At 41.2% G+C, this 21,682-nt stretch overlaps 2 protein-coding genes across 2 annotated transcripts; both read right to left on the reverse strand.

Moving 5' to 3' along the window:
• Positions 1-2,125: 2,125 nt before the first annotated feature.
• pycr1b (pyrroline-5-carboxylate reductase 1b) lies at positions 2,126-10,327 on the reverse strand. The gene is made up of 9 exons (XM_029443180.1): positions 10,150-10,327; positions 9,351-9,444; positions 8,968-9,038; positions 8,650-8,829; positions 8,240-8,347; positions 7,975-8,088; positions 6,673-6,765; positions 5,652-5,815; positions 2,126-3,463 (listed from the first exon to the last, which is right to left on the reverse strand). Exons 2-9 carry the CDS (start codon positions 9,415-9,417, stop codon positions 3,283-3,285), a joined length of 978 nt encoding a protein of 325 aa, XP_029299040.1. The 5' UTR covers positions 9,418-9,444; positions 10,150-10,327; the 3' UTR covers positions 2,126-3,282.
• A 6,874-nt stretch (positions 10,328-17,201) lies between these two features.
• Positions 17,202-21,426, reverse strand: LOC115011957 (myeloid-associated differentiation marker-like protein 2). The gene is made up of 2 exons (XM_029437269.1): positions 20,328-21,426; positions 17,202-19,400 (listed from the first exon to the last, which is right to left on the reverse strand). The coding sequence occupies exons 1-2, from the start codon at positions 20,606-20,608 to the stop codon at positions 18,749-18,751; spliced, it is 933 nt and encodes a 310-aa protein (XP_029293129.1). The 5' UTR covers positions 20,609-21,426; the 3' UTR covers positions 17,202-18,748.
• Between the last annotated feature and the right edge of the window lie 256 nt (positions 21,427-21,682).

The following is a 21,682-nucleotide window of genomic DNA, read 5'->3' on the forward strand; positions in this document are numbered from 1 at the left end:
GACGCAATTTAATCAAAAGGACACTGGTGTGTGTATTAGTTTAAGGAAAAATAAACTTAATCCTACAACAGCTACAAATTGTTCAATTATAATGAGGACATGGCTCTTCACAAGCCGTCACTTTTTCTTCCATCATTTCTACTTCGCCATTATGCACCTGTGTGCTGCTTGAATAGACCCACAGGCCTATCTCATTCCCAAACAAAGTGGCATCTGTTAATCCTAAATGTAGCAGCCTGGAGCGAAGGAACGGGCCCAAATACCTAGACTGGAGTTCTTCACAGACTTCCATGTCTGCTGCAGCTACTGCAATCACATAACATACCGAAACGTAACTGCACTTCGGTCCTTTGCTATCACACCAACTCAGAACTCATTGATATTTAGTTTCTAAGCCGCATCGCCAAGTGGTGGGAATAAACATTTATTCATGTAGTGTACTAAAGCTCAACGTTGAGGTACTTGTATTTTAGTGAAGATTTCAGATTAAGATTTCAAACAACTATAGTAATTTTATAAAATACAATGCATTATTATACTATATTAACAGTGGTTCCTAATCGTTGTGCATTGTGACATTTCCGTAACTAGCAGTTCCACTAAAGGATGTTCTGCCCCTAAACTTTTCAAATGGTTGCAAAAAAAAACCGTTTAAAAAATAGGTTGAGAAAAGTAAAAGGAATAAAACCGATATAAATTTGTGCAGCAAATGTTCTTCTCTCCTCTCCCATTAATCATCCCAAGACCCCTCAGATTTATCTAGTGACCCTTTGGAGGGGTCCGACCCCTAGTTTGAGTATAGATGGGCTAAACTACCAAACTGCAGTTCAAATAAATTAGTTAAAATTCCACCTCAAACACATATATTAGCAAAATGTTACTTAATTAACTTAAAATCAAGTAAATTTATAAAAATAACTTTTTATTATATTTACTGAAACTATATCCTGACAGTAGTGTGCCAGACAGATAATCTGTAAAAAATAAATAATGTTCCCAGTGCCGATTCCACTGCGCCTGAATGGAAAAAAACAATCAGAGACGAGGCGTCTCTAACGAGGAGTCCATCACTGCTCGTCAACTCCGATCTAACTTTCAAGATAGGCAGCGCTGATCGAATATAAATCAGATTAGGTCACTGCATTGTATATTTCTCGCCTTGAATCTTTTCAGAAACATATTTTAGTGCATTTGATTGGAGTTCACACGCAGTGATTAACTGTTACAGACTCTTCGGCTCTGATTGGTTGTTTTCCTTCGACGTAGTGGAACCTTTTACAAATGCTACTAGGAGAAGCAGGAGGCGGCAGAGGAAGATTTTCTTGAGCTTCTCTGTATCATGCACCACTGTCAAGATAATGTGATAGTTTCAACTAATATGACAAAAGTTACCAGCTGCAGCTCTAACAATCACATAATGTCATTTATAATAATATATCAGTCACAGGGGACACATTACTGTCAACCTACAAGTACATTTAGCTGATAATACTTATGTACTTTTACTTAAGTAGCATATTTAAAAACAAGACTTTTTAAATGGAATATTATTGACATACTTAAGTAAAGGTACTTCTTCCATCACGGACAGGCCCCTGGGGTTATAAAGGAGAGAAGAGGAGGTCTGCAGAGAAATGCATGATCACACTCACTGGTCATACATCCTGCTGACAGAAAGCTTCTAAAATTGGACTGTGTTTCTTCTTAGAACAGCCAATCACAATGCCCCTCCAGGCCGGTGAGGAAAACACATTCACCTCTTATTATTTAAAGCATATACATGCAGATCTTGGGAGAAGAGGAATCTGATTGGGGAGAGACTCGAGAACGAGTGACGTAGCAGAGGAGACAAAACGTGTAACCGTAGCACTGCAGCTAATGGCATTTACCAATAAGCAAGGTGGTGGAGTTGTATTTGATGTTAGTCCAGGGCCCATTATAAGTCACCTCAAACCTTCTCCTATGTGAGGAAGGTAATCTGATTTTAGACTGGCATCCTAATTACTCTATGACACAGCCCATGTCTAATAATATCAGGGAAACCTCAAACTATACCTAAAACAAACACTCGTATTACAAAGTTAGGAAAACAAAAGGAGCTGAGATAATAATAGGACACAAATCATCTGAGAGAGTCAGTGCAGAGTAATGCAAGTCACCCCACTCATATTTAATTCAGGGACAAACTAGCTTAGGAACAAAAGTATTTGAATCTGCATCATATTGACTTTTTGACTGACACAGCAACTCAGTGGTTGTTATACCAAACAAAACATTACATAACATGTAATATTATGGGCATTAAAATATAAGGAACAATACAAAATACACAAATGGGACGGACTGAATCTGTACGAATATATCTTCATATCATTCTGATTCTTTGTGTAGATTGATTTCTTGAAGGACTGTACAGGTAACAGCATCACATTCCTTTATGAGAGAACATGTAAAAAGTGCCACTATATTATAAAACATCAGGAGGTTCAAGAAAACAGTTCAAGATTTGGGGTTCAAGACCCACAATGTCCTGAACAAACAGGAAATTAACAAATGGATTTGAGGAAGATGCCGACATCAGACATACCTGAAAGCTTGGAATGACCTTTATATGCAAGAAAGACATGTTTTGTGGGTTAGGGTTTTGTAGGCACAATGTTCCTAATGTCCTAGAAACCCAGTTGTAACACAGCAGGGAAGGTATTTTATCCATGAAGACCATGATGTTCATATACGACAATCAAAACAACCAAAAATAAAGTAAATATTTTGTTCGCTCCATATTCAGTCTTTGTTAAACAAACAAAAACAAAATATAATTATTAGCAACAAAAAAAAGAAAAGGGGACAGTATGATTTACATTGTGGCTTCATTTTTGTTTTAAAAGAACGACATTGAAGACAAACACTTAGATCTTGATGGCATCTGCTGCCTGGCGTGTACCAGGGTCCCATGATGGCCCACTGGGTCGTTACCGTTTAACAGACACACAAGAGATTGTAAATGCACTTTTGCTCTTCAGTGTGTATCTGAATGCGCATGTGTAGACAGTAACCCTGCATCGCAACATAAGGCTATAGCTGTGGGCAACGCACCCAGAATGCACCTGTGCTTGTGTGTAGTGTAGAAAGGTCCACTGTCCGTATGTAACTCAAGTACGAATAAATAATTTGGCATTTTTGTGAAGTGATTTGGACACCATTTATGACCAGTCCAGCTGCTTAAGTTGAAATGATGTGTATAAACCTGTGATACGTTTGTGTGCACCTGCCTCCGAGTATTCAGTTCTTCTTCTTCTTGATATTGGAGCCGTGATTGTTGAACAGGCTGAGCCCCGATCTGCCGCTCCCATTAGCCACTCCGCTGACTGTGACTCCGGGCTGCTGGAGCACCTTGTCCAGTGTAGTTTTCTTAATGGCTGCTGGGGAGATGCGCTCTTGGTCTGCCAGATACTGCAGCTCTCTGTGAGAGGAAGGGCAAGTCTAGTGTTTAGATATACAGTGCAAATGTAAGTGTGTGTTTGTGCATGTGTTTCCGTCAGTGCTGCAATGAAGACAGCAACAGACTTTTAAATTGTATGCTATGAGATCAGAGTATCTCAACGTTGCAGTGAGGAACCCAAAAGGGGGTCACTTGGCACACTGACGGGGTCCAGAGAATATGGATCCATTTTTTTTCGATATGCTGATATTTTCCAATTTATTTTGGCCGATGCTGAAATAAACATGATTTCCCACCTAATTGCAGAGAATATTGAATCTCTCCTGCAGTGGAATTAACAAATTATTATGCTTACCGTATTTTCCGCACTATAAGGCGCACTTAAAAGCCTTTAATTTTCTCAAAAAGCGACAGTGCGCCTTATAATCCGGAGCGCTTTATATATGGATTAATTCTGGTTGTGTTTACTGATCTCGAAGCGATTTTGTGTGGTACACGGCGCTCTGTCAAAATGTTTTAGTACGACCTTTGTAAACTACAAAGCCGCACTGTGCTGCCTATTTCTATGTTTATAGAGTTGGGACATGTTTTTTGACTCAGAGTGAGCGCTCCTTGGTTTGTTGGTTTGCTGGGGCCGTGTCAGAGTGAGCACTTCTGCTTTGCGAGGATCTTTGTTTACGGAGCTGCGAGATCAACACGTGGAGCAGAGACGCTAAAAAACTGTGTTTGTGTCTGTGATGCTTGAGCCTTGGAAACTATTTGTCTTTTTACGAAGTAAAATAAGAACAGTAAAGTCAAGAAAGCAAACCTTGCATCTTTATTGGAGGACTTTTGCATGTTAGCTAACTGTCTAGCTACGCATAGGGATACGCGCTGTACTTGCATAACACGCACCGCTTGCAGCATTACGGCTACCGTAGTCAGGAGCGTCGCGGAGTAATACATACTGTGCTTCACCATAATATTACAGTGTGTGTGTATAAGGACCCCAAAATGGCACCTGTCAAGAGACACGCTTACAACGCGGACTTCAAACTCAAGGCTATCAGTCACGCAGTAGAACATGGGAATAGAGAGAATTCAACATTAATGAATCAATGGTACGGAAGTGGAGGAAGCAAGAAGATGACGTTTGATTTGGCGGTATCAGACTGTTTTTTTTACGTGTTACAACTGAACAAGGTTGGGAGTTATTGTGAATACGCTCATTAACGTTTGAACAATGTTGAGTTATTGTGAACACGTTTAATAAAGTTTGACTGACTGACTTATCTGACTGTTTTGTTTCGCTTAATGCGCCTTATAGTCCGGTGCGCTTTATATATGAAAACAGATCGAAAATAGACCATTCATTGACAGTGCGCCTTATAATCCAGTGCGCTCTATAGTGCGGAAAATACGGTACTCTAAATTAGTGCATATGCTTTAGACTCTTGCTAAAACTCAATAACAAATTCACTGAATTAATTAATTAAAAAAATAGGAGCCCATTATGTGACTAATTATAATTGTGGAAAAAAATTAAACAGGTTTAATCTGCGCTTTTCTATGAGCTACAAACAACCAGGTGATGTGTATAAAATATAAGCAGCTTCTCTCCTTTTAAGTCCAATGAACGAGGCTGGTCGGTCTAAATCCTATAAATCAGACTCGAGTATGTGAGGTAGATTTTATCCACTATGGAGACATAATCGTTGCACCTGTCAACCGTTAGCATAATTAAAGAGTAACGTTATCAGCAGAAACGTTCATTTCAGAGCGATGCCGATACTTAATATTAAAGCCTTTATTGGCCTACACCGATGACGGCCGATATCTTCGTGCATCCCTAAATTATTTCCATATAATCCCTTTGTAGCAGCTGTTGACGGTCTTGAAAGTTGATGTAAAAAATAGAGTTGGGGGATTGATTCATTGACCTGTCAACATTTTTCTCTGCTTTTAATATTGTTGTTAACTGAATAAAAGGCGCTACTTTGGCTCTAGGATTTGGTGATAGACAGTTGTCATAGTGTTTACATTTTATAGACTTATACATTGAAAAAAAAGTATTAAGCAGATTATTAAAAAACGTAAATAATCCACAACTGAAATCTTTGGGGAATCTTGGGGCCCAGGAACAGCAATAAGTGAGAAAAAAAAAAAATGAAACCTGGTCTTGCTGATGGTGTGGATGTGGGATTTGTTTGTGCAGGTGCAACTTTCTCACCGTGTCCTAATGCATGAAGCCTCTACTGCATTGATCAGGAGGCTGCGAAAGCCACCGCTCTCCATGACGTGCAGGGCGTGGATGGTGGCGCCCCCTGGTGAACACACATTGTCCTTCAGCTGGCCGGGGTGCTGCTCCGAGTCCAGCAGCATCTTAGCTGCTCCCTGAAGATAAACAGGAACATGACAAAGTAATTAAGAAGAGTGAGGAGGTAAATGAAGGAAAATGTTTTGTGCACTTCAACAGAGCCACGGAGTGCTGACACATGGTGCAGCCTCAGCAACAGAATCGCTTTTGTCATCATTATAGTGCAAGTTGCACAAATATCGCATTGTAATGTAGAATCAATTACAACTAAAGTTCATCCAAGAAATTCAATCTAATCTGACATACAGACAGTCAAAGAATGTTTTTGTGAAAGATTTTCCAGGCAGCTTGTTGGCTTCTAAAAGGCGAGCATGACTATGCCACTAGAGTGTCTTGGTGAGCGTTTCCTGCAGACAAATGTGCAGACAAGAGGAGACACTCAGACCAAAAGTATTTACTGTCTACAACAAATAACAACATCTGAAAAGACAAAGAAAAGGCAAAACACAGAACATTGCTTATAAAAATGCAGAAAGGAGCTGATGGAGTCTGAAGCCGCTGCCACGATTACAAAAACGATTTAAAGTGAATCTTTGACAAATTGTGATAAAAACAGGGTTTGCATTAACAAATATAAACAATATCTGTTTTTTAATCAGGTTGAAAGAGCAGCAATTAAAATTTTGTTTTTACCAATCACCTGCAGAAAAGATCTTTAATTTTTTCTTTCAAATCAGAATACTATAGTTTTATATTTACAGTTTCATTATATTTAGTGAACTAAGTCAGCCGTTATAAGACCATAGAGATGTTTGGTGCATTAACAACAGCAACTCAACCCTACTGTTTTGTTCTGCAGATGACCAACAGATCATGGAGACTTAACATTGAGAAGAGGTGCAGCGAAAGAGACACAAAACTAAACACAACTGACCAATAGCGCCTGAGCTCCAAGTCTGACAGCCAGTCTTCTTGGCAGACCCATCTTCACTCCTCCGTCTGCAAGAGCATCCAGGGCTGTGAACGCCTGTTATAAACACAAATACACAGTTTCTTTCCCCTTTAGGCAGCAAGTCCATCACTTCTTTGTATAGCCATCATATAAAGCTACAGTCTGATTTATCAAGAACTTGAGTCATCACATTAGTGGTTTGTCCAGCTTTCTTTACTTCTTCCTTATTATTTAGCCTCCTGTCTGCAGAGTATACTGTACACACGACATTTATTGCCACACAACATCTATTGCATGTCCTGGGAGAGGGATCCCTCCTCAGTGGCTCTCCCTGAGGTTTCTTCCATGTTTCCCCCTTTAATTATGGGGTTTCTTTTAGGACGTTTTTCCTTGTGTGATGCGAGGGTCTAAGGACAGAGGGTGTCGTATCCTGTACAGTCTGTAAAGCACACTGAGACAAATGTGTAATGTGTGATATTGGGCTATACAAATACATTTGATTTGATTTGACTGTAGACCAATAAGTTGACTCTTTAACACTGACATCCACTTTATTCAAAGTTACTGCACTTCATCATCACAGTTGGGGTCAAAATGTGCTCAGACACTTTCAAGCCTAAAGAACGTTTTAAAGCTCAAGCTCTATGCAGACAGGAGATAAAATTCACAGACACAATTATTCTTAATTTCCTCAACAACTACACACCTTTGCCTGCTAAGTAGGCATTTGACGTGACCGTTTTATAAAGCAGGAACGATAGATTTGGAAAAACAAGCATGGCAATACAGGGCATTACCACAGCTGGGCTACCTCATTTATTTTCTCAAGCAGGCAATCATTGTAAATCATTTTTTATTGGGATACGAAAAGAAACCCTGGCACGTATTTAAACCTCTTCACCCTACCACTGCTTTCCCTGTGTCTAGATCTAAAGCATGAAAATATGTAAAAACATTACCAGCCACTGAACGCCCAGCATGAAGGGGATTTTAACAGCCAGCATTCTTTTGACTGTTGCAGACATAATTATTTAGCCCGTACCAGACCACACAGAGATGGCCACCTTTTACTCTGTGTGTAAGCATCACACATCACTCACACCTTCCTTAGCTGCTGTCAGGGTCTCAGGACAGAGGGTCTCATATGCTGTACAGATTGCAAAGCCCCCCTGAGGCAAATTTGTATTTTTGTGATACCGGGCTATATAAATAACATTTGATTTGATTTGATTTGATTTGATAGACCCCTTAATGACAAACACACAGCCCTAAAAAGGTACTTACGTAGGCTGGTCCACTGCCACTCAGCCCTGTGACAGCGTCAATGAGGTCCTCCTCCACCTCCGTGCAGAAACCTACACTAGACATCAGCTGCTCCAGTAACTTGCTGTCCTCCAGCTGAAACAAGGAGGACAACATCCTGGTAATGATGTAGTAGAATTAGCCAAAGCAAAATGTGTGGTTCAACTTTCTGTGCAGCTTTTTGATACTTGTATCTGGAGATACACTGCACAAACTTTGACATCCTAAGAACATTACATTACTTTACCTCTGCATGTGTCCCAGTGGCGTACACTGTAGCTCCCTCTCTCACCACCACTGGAGTATTAGTCATACACCTCATGACTTTAGGAGCGTCACGGTACTGAAGCAGCTTCTGTAAAATTACAAGATGGAAACAAAGGCTAGGTGTGTAGAGGAGACAGGGTGTAAAACCATTTCCTTTTACATGTTTGGAAGCATGCCGAAACAGCTCAATTAAACTTAATTTGAGATAGGGAGGAAGCGGGGAAACAAATTAGAAGATAAATCAATAACACTATAATACATAACATGCATAGTAACAATACCATAAAGTGCACATTACAGATGGTCATCTAGTAAACTTCTACAACAAACTAACCGCAGATTAATAGCCCTGGATTACAGGGCAAGAGAGAGATGGGGCCACAGGCTGACCTTCTCTATGGAGCTGATGGTGACGCCTGCCGCACAGGAGACTATGAGATGACGGTCCTCGATGTCTGGCCCAATCTCATCCAGAACAAAGGGGATGATGTGGGGTTTCACAGCCAGGAAGAGCACATCGCTCTTATTGACGACCTCTTTGTTGCTAGTTGTCAGGTTCACCCCCATTTTCTGAGGAAGAAGAAAGAAAACTGTGATGGTGAACAGAGAGGGTGTGAAGAGGTATGGGGGGAGGCAACCTCCTTGACAAGCCCACACATGCGCCAATGTTTCCATTTCTACACAACAAAAAGAAACAAGTCTTCTCACCCTCAGCCCCGACACAGTGGGCAGCTCTGAGTCTGGGGAGCTGGCTGTAATCCTCTGTGTGGCAATCACACCTGGGGAGGGAGACAAGAGAAAGTAGAGAGTGAGCTATAAGGATGTACAATTAGATGGGAAATGACAACTGTAATATAAAATCTTACTGATCCCCAGAGGCAAAATGCACATGCTACAGCAGCACAAGAAACAGATAAAGTTCTATCTAAGGAATACCTAAAACAAAAGAAATGCGTGTGTGCATATAGTGCATGTGTGTGTAGCTGTTATCCAACCCAAAATCAGTTGACCTGGCTGTATGATTTGACATCAGGGAATTTAGATTCATTACAAGCCTGGCAAATATTGCACAATAAAGAAAGTGGTCTCACCTGCAGCCGTGAATCCTTTCACCAGTGCGTGAGCCAGCTGGCCCGCTCCAATGAATCCAACGCTCATCCTGTCAGATGATGTGGCGTCTTTGACCTGTTAAAACAGAAAGCTGCTGCTCACTATCTGCATTTCAATGGGTCACGTTTATGAACAGACCCCCAAAAATGTAATGTACAATATGCATTTTTACTTTTGACTAGTTATGGATCCAGTTTTCACTTATTTAAAAGCACAGAGACAGTCTTTGGTAATGATGCAATGCAAAGAAAAATCCTGGAGCTGGTCCACAGACAGTGGATGATGAAACACCTCCTCTGACAATCTGGCAGCACCCATGGGTGATTGCACAGTGCTAAGGGCTCATTTAGTGATTTACAACTGTGAATGTATTTAAAAGTTATTTATTGAAAAACGTCTGGTACAGGAAATAAAAAAACCCACATCAAACTCTCAAAATACAATAAACAAACAATACAACAAAACAATACCACAGCATGCATGTTTAAAATAACAATAATCAAAGGTCAGTTTTACAATTATATGATTTCCAGCTGCGTTTGTAACGTTGTTGTCAAAATCACTTGTTTATCACATTGTAGATTCTGTATCGCTGTTAAGTTCGCCTTTTAAAACAGTCTAACGTTTACAAACAAGCTGTTAATGTATCCAGTGCTAACATTAGCTCCAGTTGATGTTGATGTACGATGCTAGCATTTCCTAGCTAGCTGATGACCGGCTAGCCGCTCTGATAGGTTTCACAGAAAAAATAAAACATTTATACAACACGGACATAGTTACCTTTCCCTAAATGTTTCAGCTGAGTTTCCTGAGTTGACAGGTGTAAATGGACGAGGTGACAAAAAACTAACAAATACTACTTTCTATGTCAACGTGGCTTCCTTTTTACTCAACTCAACAATGTGGTCCCCAACAGTAACGGGCAGTGAGACTGGCCAATCACGACACAGACACGCTGACATCCTGGCCAATGAAAAACTAGATCTGGCATTTGGGCGGGGTTTAGTAGTCCCATATGCCCCGTTGCATCAGTTTTCTGGACGGTGAATCTGCCGAGAAATGTGTAAAGAATGCAATGTTTGTATTGGCAAAAGCCAATACTGTCAGTTTCCATTTAGACCATGTATGACTGCACTTTTAGTGTGTGGGTGGAGAGGACGGTGCTAATCTTGTTTGTATTTTACTATATTATTATATATAGAATCAAAGCATACAGTTAGAGCTGCAACGGTTAGTCGACTATTCGATAATCAAATAATTGGCCATAATTTTTCATGCAAAAATGGAAGAAAATATGGAGATTTTGTGTGTTTTAAATAATATTAAACTGAATATATTTGGGTTTTGGACTGACAAGTGATGAATTGATTAAAAGAGAAAATAATCTGTAGTTGCAGCCCTACAGACTGTACTAAAATAACATATGTACATTTGTGTCTGTCCTCTATGAAACCTGCCACTGTCAATATTAACACGATTAATATTTTATCAATTGTGAAGTGACATCTTTAAAATCATCTGAAACACTCATATTCAGTTTACTATTACATATGACAAACAAAAGCAACATATCCTCACATTTCAGATGCTGAGCCAGAGAATGTTGGTTTTCTTGTTTGAAAAATTAAAACGATTAATTTCTAATCAAAATGTGTGCCAATTATTTTTTTGTCAACTGACTCATCAGTTAATCAACTAAACATTTCAGCTCTAGTATCTGTACCAAAGTTATCATAGTTGTTATGACATTTTTCGGAACCCCATTAAAATAGTTTTTTTATGATTTTTGGTAAAATACATAAAAACCCTTCAGATGTGATTCATATAGGTGTAGTTTTTGGGACACACCAGAAAGTATTGCAAGTTGTTCACATGCCAACTGAAAGATTTGGCCATACGTCCAGGGTTCATTATTTTAAACGGAAATGCACCGAGATTTGAAAATGACTCACCAAAACACTTGAGGGTACCAGAAGTGGCTTGTGATATTTGAGGGGCTTGAATTTGAATGAAGGTTTGTTATTTTAACAGGAGACCAGTGCGTCTTCCTCTCCCCTTAGATTTGACAGAATCTGAAATAAAGCCGAATTGGATGGCACGTACACTAATGAGCCACAGCATCCGAATACAGTTTGGCTGCCTATCCCTCGGTAGCTCACCAATGCATATTCTCAAAATAAACCACGAACTTGGCCTGTAACTGTCAGTTTGATGCTAAAATCTCCCCTGTGCACATTTTAATAGGCCTGACCCTCCTGTCTGTCTGTCTGTGTCTTCCTCCCCGTGTGTCTCATGCCATGCCATGCCAGACTAAATTTAAACTTCACTAGAGGTGCTGTACGTCTCCTTTGAGGGAACTCGTTCCATTTAATTTCTCACAGTGCTCTTGGACAGGAATGCAGACTGAGGGATTGCATATGCTCCCGTCTATATATAAAGCTGAATGCAAGGCCCTCTGACAGCACCAGCTGTTAGGATACTCTTGCTCGTCAGTCAGCTGGGCAGAGTGATATCATTTCATCAGTTTATTCTCTACAGGTGACACCCTGTGTACACCCCAACACATTGAGATAGTCATTTATTCTTGCCCAGGCCCGCTGTAGGATCTTTGAAATACTGAGGATTATTCATAATGTATTTAAAGCATCGTTATGCAACTTTTTACCTTAAAAAAACAGCTTCAAAATCATTTGAATGCTACGCTGACTTGTGATCGTGTCTCTCAGTCCCACTCTGCACCCCGATCACTTGGTCTTGCACTGTAACTTTAGTGAGCGGGTCGTACGATCTCCCACAAGAAGTGAGTAAGGCGTTTCGGCACTTTGGCTACATTCACACTCAAGCTAGCGCTCAATTTAGATTTATTGATCAGACCTGATTTTCACATTATTAAAATGTGGCCAATATAAAATTCCAGTGTAAACTGGTCAAGGTCCTGAACTGACCCACGTGCACAACAGAACAAAAACAAAGACGTCACACACAGCAGGCAGTTAACATGGAGGCCCATGAAGTCAGCGTTTACGGTTTCATTTACAAGTTGATGTGCATTGGAAGCCAGCCAACTTATGAGCAGATGATAACGAGGTCATGGATGAAGAGAAAGAGAGCCTCATTTTTAATTATGCCTTTTTGTGGAGCAATGGCTGCTATTTCTCCCTAAACAGGAAATAAAGGCTGTAGGACGGACGTTGGACTAGTGAGTAATATTAATTGGCATATTATATCTTTGTTGAACTTGCTTGATGTTTGCTCGTTTTAGCAAGTAATGTAATCAAAACAAATGTGCGTGTAACGTTATAGGTGTTCATATTTACGACAGCGGTGTTGAAGTGAATCACTTGATTCTGTTGTGTCCTCAGCAGAAGCTCTGCTCAACCTGATTTTGCCTCTTCATTCTTATGATTTGATTAATTTCGTCAGAAGGTTTTCGAGGCAAAAGACGTCAGATTGTCTCGCCTTGAGTGTGTCTTCTTTCTCAGAATAAAACAGAACATTTAGGTAGTTAAGGAATAAGATTCATTCCCTCTGATGTTACAAAGTGCATAATAACAGAGGGAGTAGTGTATGGGGGGGTACGGCACAGAGTCCCCTTCCCCTTGTTGAATAATTGCCCACAAAACTGTTCTCCAAACCTATTCTCAAACTAGCTGAACATTTCAGTGATGTATCCCTGCAACTCTGCCTCTCAGTCACACACACACACACACACACACACACACACACACACACACACACACACACACACACACACAAAGTCAATTTACCACTGCCTGCTTCTGTACTATCTATCACTCAGACTCGGCATGTGTGCTGAGGCGTGACAACACTCATTCGGTCCTTCTTGTTTTGACAAACGCCCAAGAGATTTATTAAAAATACCAGAGCACAAAACTGTTTTTTTATTTTTTCAACACACAGTGACAAGCGTTCACAACAATTTGTTGCTTGCAGTGATTAGGGCCCAGAGAGGTGTGTGTGTGTGTGTGTGTGTGTGTGTGTGTGTGTGTGTGTGTGTGTGTGTGTGTGTGTGTGTGTGTGTGTGTGTGTGTGTGTGTGTGACGACAGAACAACAAGAGAGAGAGAGAGAGAGAGCAAAGTAGCTCTGTTGAGTGAGAGAAGATGTGCATATTTAATATCACACGCAGACAGAAAATCTTTCCCAAGTGTGCATATGTCTCCCTTCCTGCAGTCTGAGAAAAGAATGAGTGACAAGAATGAGTCTAAGGCAGGAATGAATAAAATTGAATTGAAAAGAAATGACAGCAGTGAAGTTAAGGCATCCAGTGTAATGTCAGCTTTCATTCTTTTTGTAAAACCCCAAACTAATAAAGGATTTCCAACAGCTCATCACAAAATCTCAGGGACACATCAGAGTGAAAATCCCAAAAGAACATGTGGATATAAGAAGCTGTACAACATTTATTCTTCTTCAGAGGTGCCGATGTTGATGGTAAGGTCTTGGATGGAAAAGCAGTTTGGTCTTGTCGAGGTTGAGTTTCAAGTGGTGTGCAGACATCCACTGAGCGAGTTCAGCCAGACAAGCAGAGATTTGTTTCTCCACCTGGGTTTCAGACCTGAAAGTGAAAGTGTATTTCTATCATCAGTTCAGCAGGGATTTAGCATAGAGTGAGAATGAAATCATACAATTACATAACAGAGATTTTCTTTGTTTATAAAGGTGTCGAGATAATAAGAAGGTTGAGGAGGGCAAACAGGAGGATATTTGTTGATTGTGCTCTTCACTGGTGTCCACCAACATGGTGACTCATACTAAAAGGTTGCTTGGCTGATCGTCTCTGTACTTTGAGCTTATGGTGGAAATGAATGTGAAGGGGGCTGTGTTTGTCTACTGGGAACAAATCCTTTATTTACACAGTTTCACAAATGTATTTAGTTTTCCCTGATCATAGACTTATTACCAATATACAAACCACTCAGAAAGACTACACTAACGTCAGTGGAAAATGCCCATAAATGACAAAAAGATACAATTTCAGTGGATCAGAGAATCACATAAAAGGATTCAAAGTTTAGCATAATCCAGAGAAGATTGCTATAATTTCTGGAAGATTTTGAGATGTCTCATTGTTAGAGGATCCACAAAGCATGAATATAAGCTTTTATATTTTATGAAGCTTCACCAACCCTCTCAACCATTAAGTGTGACGGGGAGGTTACCATTTTTCAGTTTTTAGAAAAAAGAAACCCTGCACGCTGCATTATATATTCTTTTACATCATTTTACAGACCTATGTTCTTGTGAAACACCAAATATTGCAATCCGTGAATCAGGTCCAGCAGGTGAAGCTGTGTCACCTGCCAAACATGTGAAACAAAATGAATTTTTAATGCTACAAACAAGAATCCTAAATTCTGGGGAGTGATCTCAAAATCACAGTCTACTTAAAAGTTCATTTACAGGGGTTGGACAAAATAACAGGAACACTGTGTAATTTCAATCCAGTACAGTGGCCTTGCAATCATTTTCCATTTTAAAATTCCTCTGTTTTATGGTTTCCCATATTGTACTACATTTTGAAAATACTTTGAGAATGATGTATTGTGCAAAACAACACATGCAATGTTAGCACTTATTTTGAATGGGATATGTACTATTGTTGACTTTTTTTTCTATACTTAAGTATAGAAAAAGTTCGGGAAATGTCATATTAAATATTATATCATATTATATACTTTGATGTGTGTTTTTGTTTCTGTCTTTAATAATTGACATGGTATGTCTAATTGTTTGTACATTCTTATAAGTAAATAAAAATGATGACAGTGAGCGCCTCCACAACGATCATCCTTTCTCTTTTGCACACAGTAGCTTGCCACAGGATGCTAAGCTAGGGGAGGTATCATGGATTCAAATCCTCTGGGACCAAAGATTTAGCCTTCGACAATGTTCCACACAGCATTTGGCAAAACAAGAGCCAAGAGCTACGTGGGGGGCAGCTGACATCAGCAACATGCGCCATCAGAGATTAGGCATGACAGCGAGCCAGCAGTCCTCTGTCCCTCCATGCCCCCCCCCCCCCCGGCTGGAGAAACAGGAAGGGACGGTGATGATGGACACCTGTCGCAGCTCATCTCTGTCAGAAGAGAGTGTGTGTGTGTGTGTGTGTGTGTGTGTGTGTGTGTGTGTGTGTGTGTGTGTGTGTGTGTGTGTGTGTGTGGAAACACAGCCTACGTTCTATGTTTAAGACAGAGGCCCGCAGGGAGTGAGAAGTAAAATGAGTGCCAAACATGGAACAGCTGCTAAATGGGGATCTGCAGAGGAGCAGGGAGTACACGGGCCTTAATGGAGCTACAGATTGCTGTGTGGCAACACTGTCCGTCACTTTCAGTGGCAGCTCTCTCTGGGCTCTACCATATTCCACTGGAGCGAGTTCTGCCTCCAGAGGGCCGGTCCATAATAATTCTGCAGGATTTATCAGAGGAAAAAAACGCTTTCCAAAGCAACAAACACAGAATGTTTGTGTACAAAGTTATTTATTGCTGCAAAGGTGATATAAACCCCCTTATAAACCACTGCCCATCTGCGCCTTCTGTATGTACATGTTATTTACAAAAATTGGCACAATGTCTAAAAGAGCAAATCTCTAAGACACACAATGGCGATTCCTGTGGTCTGAGAGATTTGGATTCAGGAGCAGCCAACTGGTGTTGGATTTGCTGCTGAGCACCAAGGCAGTCTTGCTTCACGTTTGCTGAGGCACAGTGGCTTCTCACAGACTTAATAAAATACGTCCACAGCGCTCACAGATGTGACAGGGGAATACATTGATCCTGGATTAGAGAGATGAGATTTACTGAGGTGACCAAAGCAGAGAGGAGTGAAGGATGGAGAGGAGGGGGGAGAATATGGAGTGACAAAGTTAGAGGAGAGAGTGAGAGAGAAATCTTAATCAGGAGAAAAGGAGGAGGACAAGGAGAAACTGGTGAGTTGTGGCAGCTAGATGTCCTCTTCTGTTTTATTCCTGTGAAACAAGAAGATAAAAGTGCTGACTGAGGAGTAGGCAGCCAGAAAGGCCTCTGTCTCTCCTCCTTTACCCCCATGAGTGCAAGGACAGTGGGGTATAAATCCACACTCTTCATCATATTATTGCTGGTCAAAAATTGAGCATGATGACTATAGGCTGGGTTGTGCCCTCACATAGCTCACTCACATAAAAGTCCTGTCATGATCTCACTACCGGTACAAGGCGGCGGTGACCGAGAAGAGATGATAGGAGCGAAGGAGCAAGCACAACCAAGACATGTTATGAACTAAACCCTGAATGAATGGTCTTGCACTGTACACAAACAGTAGACCCTAAAGCTCATTTGAGTCTTACATTTAATGGTGATCACACAGTTGCATATTGAACTAGGCAGTAGAGTATCAACAGACAAATAATCGCCAACTATTTTGATGATCGGTTAATCATTAAAGCAAGTATTCATGTAAAACATGGCAGAAAATGCTGTTTTTAGCTTCTCGAATATGGAGATTTCCTGCTTTTATGTTTTATATCATAAGTGGACTGACAAAACAAGACATCACCTTGGACTTTGAGGAACTGTCTTCTGACATTTCATTAACCCAAAGATTAATCGAGAAAATAATCCTCAGATTAATCAATAATGAAAATAACCGTTGGTTGCAGTCCTACTAGGCCACCTGAATAACGCTTGTGCCTATGTGGCACAGAATGACAAACTCTTACATCTTTACACTTCAGACATCATACATTTAAGCACAACACAGGGAACCTTAGTTCATTATTTAAAGGCACACTCTAAAACAGATCATTTAACAAGCAATTTTATTTTTGTGATGACATGGAGGTACAAAAAAAGAAAAAGGGCTAAAACAAAAGATAGACAGATCTGTATCGTACATGTGAACGAGAAGTAAACACAACAATGACATATTATCACCTTAAATAGTTGATATGGCAAACTTGCTATCAAACAGTTTCCTATTTACACGTCCAGCAGACTTGGAGCAACATTAACTTTCATTTGCAGTCGTGTCTCTGGTCACCTGAGGATTATAAGTAAAACATTCACTCTCAATATCTCCGCCAGGTATAAGCCTCTCTTTAGCTGCTAAATGCTCCACTGTGTTCAGCAGCTAGTCGCTGACTGTCTTCTGTTTGGTGACATGTAGACGTTATCACTGGAAACAGCTTTTCAATGTTGCGGCTCAAAGCGACGCTATGAGAGCGGTGAGACCAAAACAAGGAGCTGATATAGTTTGTAATAACGATCTATGTATTTATCACGATGAGCGGAACCCTGTCATATACACACAGACATTTGATCCATCGTGAATATAAAAATATTGATTATCTCTAAGTCTATATCAATTTATGTTTATATAAATATATCTTAATACACTGTAAACCAACTAACCACACAGATCATTTGTAACTGCCAGTGTTAATGTAGTAAATGGAAATAGAAACATTGTTTTACATTTGTCTTTCTATAGGTCACATGATAATATGCAAACATTCCTCAGTCACACTGACCATGTTCAGATTGTGTAATTGTGAATATTGTGCGATTTCAAACGTGGCAGTCAAACTGCAGGTCATCTCACCAGCAGGCTTGAAGAAATGGGCTCTCCTTTAACATCTTAGACTGAAGAAGGCCTCATAGAGAGGTTTAAAGACAGCAGCATCTTACAAATGCTGTCTCACTGCTTCAACATGAGTGCAGAGTCAGACAGCTCATGTCTATTTCTGGCAGCCTGGGTAATGTCCGTAGGTCGCTGGTGAGGGGTTTGCAGATGACAGGCATGCCACAGATGCCAGTGGGAGATTTACTATTTATATTCAAGACTCAAGGTATTATTTGAGCAGTAATATAAGCAGTGTGTGTGTGTGTGTGTGTGTGTGTGTGTGTGTGTGTGTGTGTGTGTGTGTGTGTGTGTGTGTGTGTGTGTGTGTGTGTGTGCCGCAGGTCAAGAATAGCGGGAGCGTCTTGGTTTATGAGGATTTGGCAGGACATACCAGTGGGTCCTGGCTGCTTGGGTGAGGCTGGCTGTTCACCCAAAATCTCTCAAGAGGGCAGAAGGGGTGAAGTAAAGAGATGGGGTGTCACCTCAGTGGGGTGTGGCAGAGGCGACGTAGTGGTTAAATTCCTTGTTCACATTCCACAGTGCTTTCACATTGACTTTGGGTTGTCTGGGCGCTTCAGTGTTAGACCATGTGCAGCACCAGTGATGTCCCGGGATCTTTGACTATCCCCATCAATACTTTCTGTGTCTTTAAATATCAAATGAATGGACAAAGAAAATCATAAATGGTGTAACACATTAATGACTTAAACCTGTTAAGCCAATATAATAATAATAATAATAATAATATGCTTCCATATGGTGCTACAATCGTGAGTTAGTGCGCACACGTGAGGAGACAAATCGTATCGTCTGGGAGTAGATCAGGTCCGCCACATACAGTCCAAAGTTGACGAAGGAGAACACCGCCACCACAAGTTTGCTGTCCCATGGACACCTCCCCTGAGGGCATGACGACGGTCTCCATGGAGAGCCATATTTCGTATCAAAGCAGAACACGGGCCACACCACTGACACGCTCAGGTAGAGCAGAACTTCCAGGAGGGTGCACACCACCACAAAGCGGTCAAAGGACAAGCAGCGCACAGCTTTGGTCCGCCCGCACACCGTCATGACAACCACCAGTGCAGTCAGAGCAAAGCAGAAAGCGTAGACGACAACGCAGAAGATTGTGGCGGCATAAAGGGAATACTCGCTCCCATTGGCCAGAGCTCCAAAGATGATGCAGGCCACAAAGCCCTGAACGACTTTGAGGAGGCCAGAGGCGGTGGCCATGTAGCCCACCACAGCCTGGCCCGGTCTGGCACGGCACAAGGCCACTTCAGCCCCGTAGGCCACAGCACCAAGGATGGAGCAGACGGTCACAGCAATCCGGAAATTTCGGACATCACAGCCGGCGTAAGGGCACTCAGATCGGACAAAGAAGAGCGGGTAAACCACAGAGGCTGTCACATACCTGAAGAAGAAGAAGACAACAGAAAACATGTGTAGAAATGATGTCATTAAAATGCTCTGGAGTGTCAAAGCAGTAGACATAGACCATGAGATGTGGTTGAAAGGTCTGACAAAGCTCGTAAGTCTCAAATTAAAAACCTAATTAAATCTGCACTGATTGATTTTTTTGGCCACTTGGGGGCAGCAACAAAGGTTGTTAACACAATACTTATCACCTAATAAAGTTGATATGGTGAACTTGTGAGATAAGAGAGTTTTATTTAAACCTCCATCAGAGACTGAATAACATTAGCATTAGCATTAGCAACATTTACCAGCTAGTGGTCGTCTGTCAGCTGTTTGGTACTGAGCAGGTCACGTACAGGTAGGTTTATCAGAACTACTTGCAGCTGCTAGAAACAACGCTGATGGTAACAGTGAGACTAAACTAAAACAGTAAAGTTGTGGTCTAAAAAACCAAAATAATGAACTGAAAGATGCTAAAATGCTCTGAAGAGCTGCAGTCAGGTGATCATTTTCTGTGGGAATAGGAATTTTATAGCATTTTTATAAAAAAAATAACTAATAAAAATGACAGCTTTTTAACACTGTGTGATTTTTGGAAACCTATATAACCTAACCTTGATGCAAGATAGTATTCCTCAGTATTTTTTCACATTAATAAGTTATTTATATATATATTTAAAAGTTTGGTTCGGTCTGGGTTTGATGATTAATGAGTCAATGAATTTGAATCATGGATTGGTGGACACACATCTGTTATAGTGTTAAGGGGTTAAGATGGAAGTGAAAGTGTAACCTGCCCATCATTCTTAGGTTCACCCCTGGCTGTCCACAAAGATGTGGAAGCAGATCTATTAGCATCGTTTCGTAAGAACATCACCACCACTAAGCCGACATCAGAGTTACACCTGAACATGTGACTTACATGAGCGTCGCGAAGGCAGCACATGTGACGGTGAGGTTGTCCCAGGATATGGGCAGGCAGCTGTAGAGACGAGTGGCGTCCAGGAAAAACACCACAACCGTCATGGCGAAGCAGAAGCACCACGCCGCCATGCAGAACACGCCATGTGAACCGCTGTAGCCGGCATTGTGGATAACCATGGCAATCACAGCACAGCCCATGGCTAGCTGACAGAGACGGGCAGCACCCAGAGGTGAGCACAGGGCCCTCTTGTTGAGGTATGGACCACCCTGTGAATCCATAACTTGGTAAGTATTGTAGTGAGTTCTTTAAGGAGGTTCCTCAAATAGATTCTGGATGTCCAGGAGCAGCACAACAGAGGATGATGTGGAGTTTAAAGTGCTAAACAGTTCAAAGTTTTAGCTCAAGTCCAAAGTCCAAACCAATCCCACAAAAAAAGAAGACGGAGCATCCTGGTGCAAAAGATGTGATTATGACATCCAGAGATTTACTCCAGCCTGGAGTCTTTCTCATTCCAGTGTCTTGAAACTTCCAGCGTCCTTGGCAAACATGTGGCAGGATATCCAGATGCTCAGGTGTTTTAATTCCATTCATTCATCATTCATTCTGTCGCCATCCCTGTTAACTCCCCTCGGTGGGGACTTTCTGATACTCTATTTCTGTGTTGATGAATCAGAGCATTTCACGGACGTAAAGTATGACAGACACAGGGGAAATCTCTCTTTGAGAACTTCTGTAAGCGCTCAAGCTCACACTCACCTTTCTGCTGAAAGATCACACTGACTCATCAATCACAAATATCTAGACGTTATTCTGTCTATTAGGAGAAGTTGTAGACCCTATAAGTCCAGGTTGTTCATCCAGCAGTTGTCAGTCGAGCCCTGCCACATGGTCCAGTCCAACCCTTCAGCTGAAATGGTCCAGGTCCAGACTCTTCTTTGATCAATTATGTAGATATGTTTGTATCTGCCGCTGTACAACACTCACAGTGTAAATCCATGTGGCCACATGAGTCAAATAGACACCATCAGCAATCTTTAAATGTCAACGCTCATCCTCTTACGTTCTCTCTCTCTGTCACACACTCTTCCTCACACACTTTCTCCTTCTTCACTGTCCCTCTCGGTGCTGTGAGGAGGGTGAGCTGCCGGCCGGTCAGTAAGTTATTTAGGGTTGGGCCATCAACACACGTGTGTCGGAGGGATTGTGTACATGTGGTTGGGCGTGGAGTCGGGGCATGCAAACACATTTCAGACCCTGTGGAATGAGGTGCCATAACCGACCCCATGATGCCACAGAGTGCACAGATCAGGACCGATATAAGAGAGTTAAATTACAGAGCTGGGAGCGTAGAA

The sequence above is a fragment of the Cottoperca gobio genome, chromosome 1 (assembly GCF_900634415.1).
Source record: "Cottoperca gobio chromosome 1, fCotGob3.1, whole genome shotgun sequence".
NCBI lineage: Eukaryota > Metazoa > Chordata > Actinopteri > Perciformes > Bovichtidae > Cottoperca > Cottoperca gobio.

Coding starts and splice junctions, on each gene's coding strand:
- pycr1b (XM_029443180.1), bottom strand. CDS start 9,417: ATGAGCGTTGGATTCATTGGAGCGGGCCAGCTGGCTCACGCACTGGTG. Junction 8,348..8,649: donor CCATCAGCTCCATAGAGAAG/GTCAGCCTGTGG, acceptor GTAATTTTACAG/AAGCTGCTTCAGTACCGTGA. Junction 5,816..6,672: donor TTGGAGCTCAGGCGCTATTG/GTCAGTTGTGTT, acceptor GTTTATCTTCAG/GGAGCAGCTAAGATGCTGCT.
- LOC115011957 (XM_029437269.1), bottom strand. CDS start 20,608: ATGGATTCACAGGGTGGTCCATACCTCAACAAGAGGGCCCTGTGCTCA. Junction 19,401..20,327: donor GCTGCCTTCGCGACGCTCAT/GTAAGTCACATG, acceptor CTTCTTCTTCAG/GTATGTGACAGCCTCTGTGG.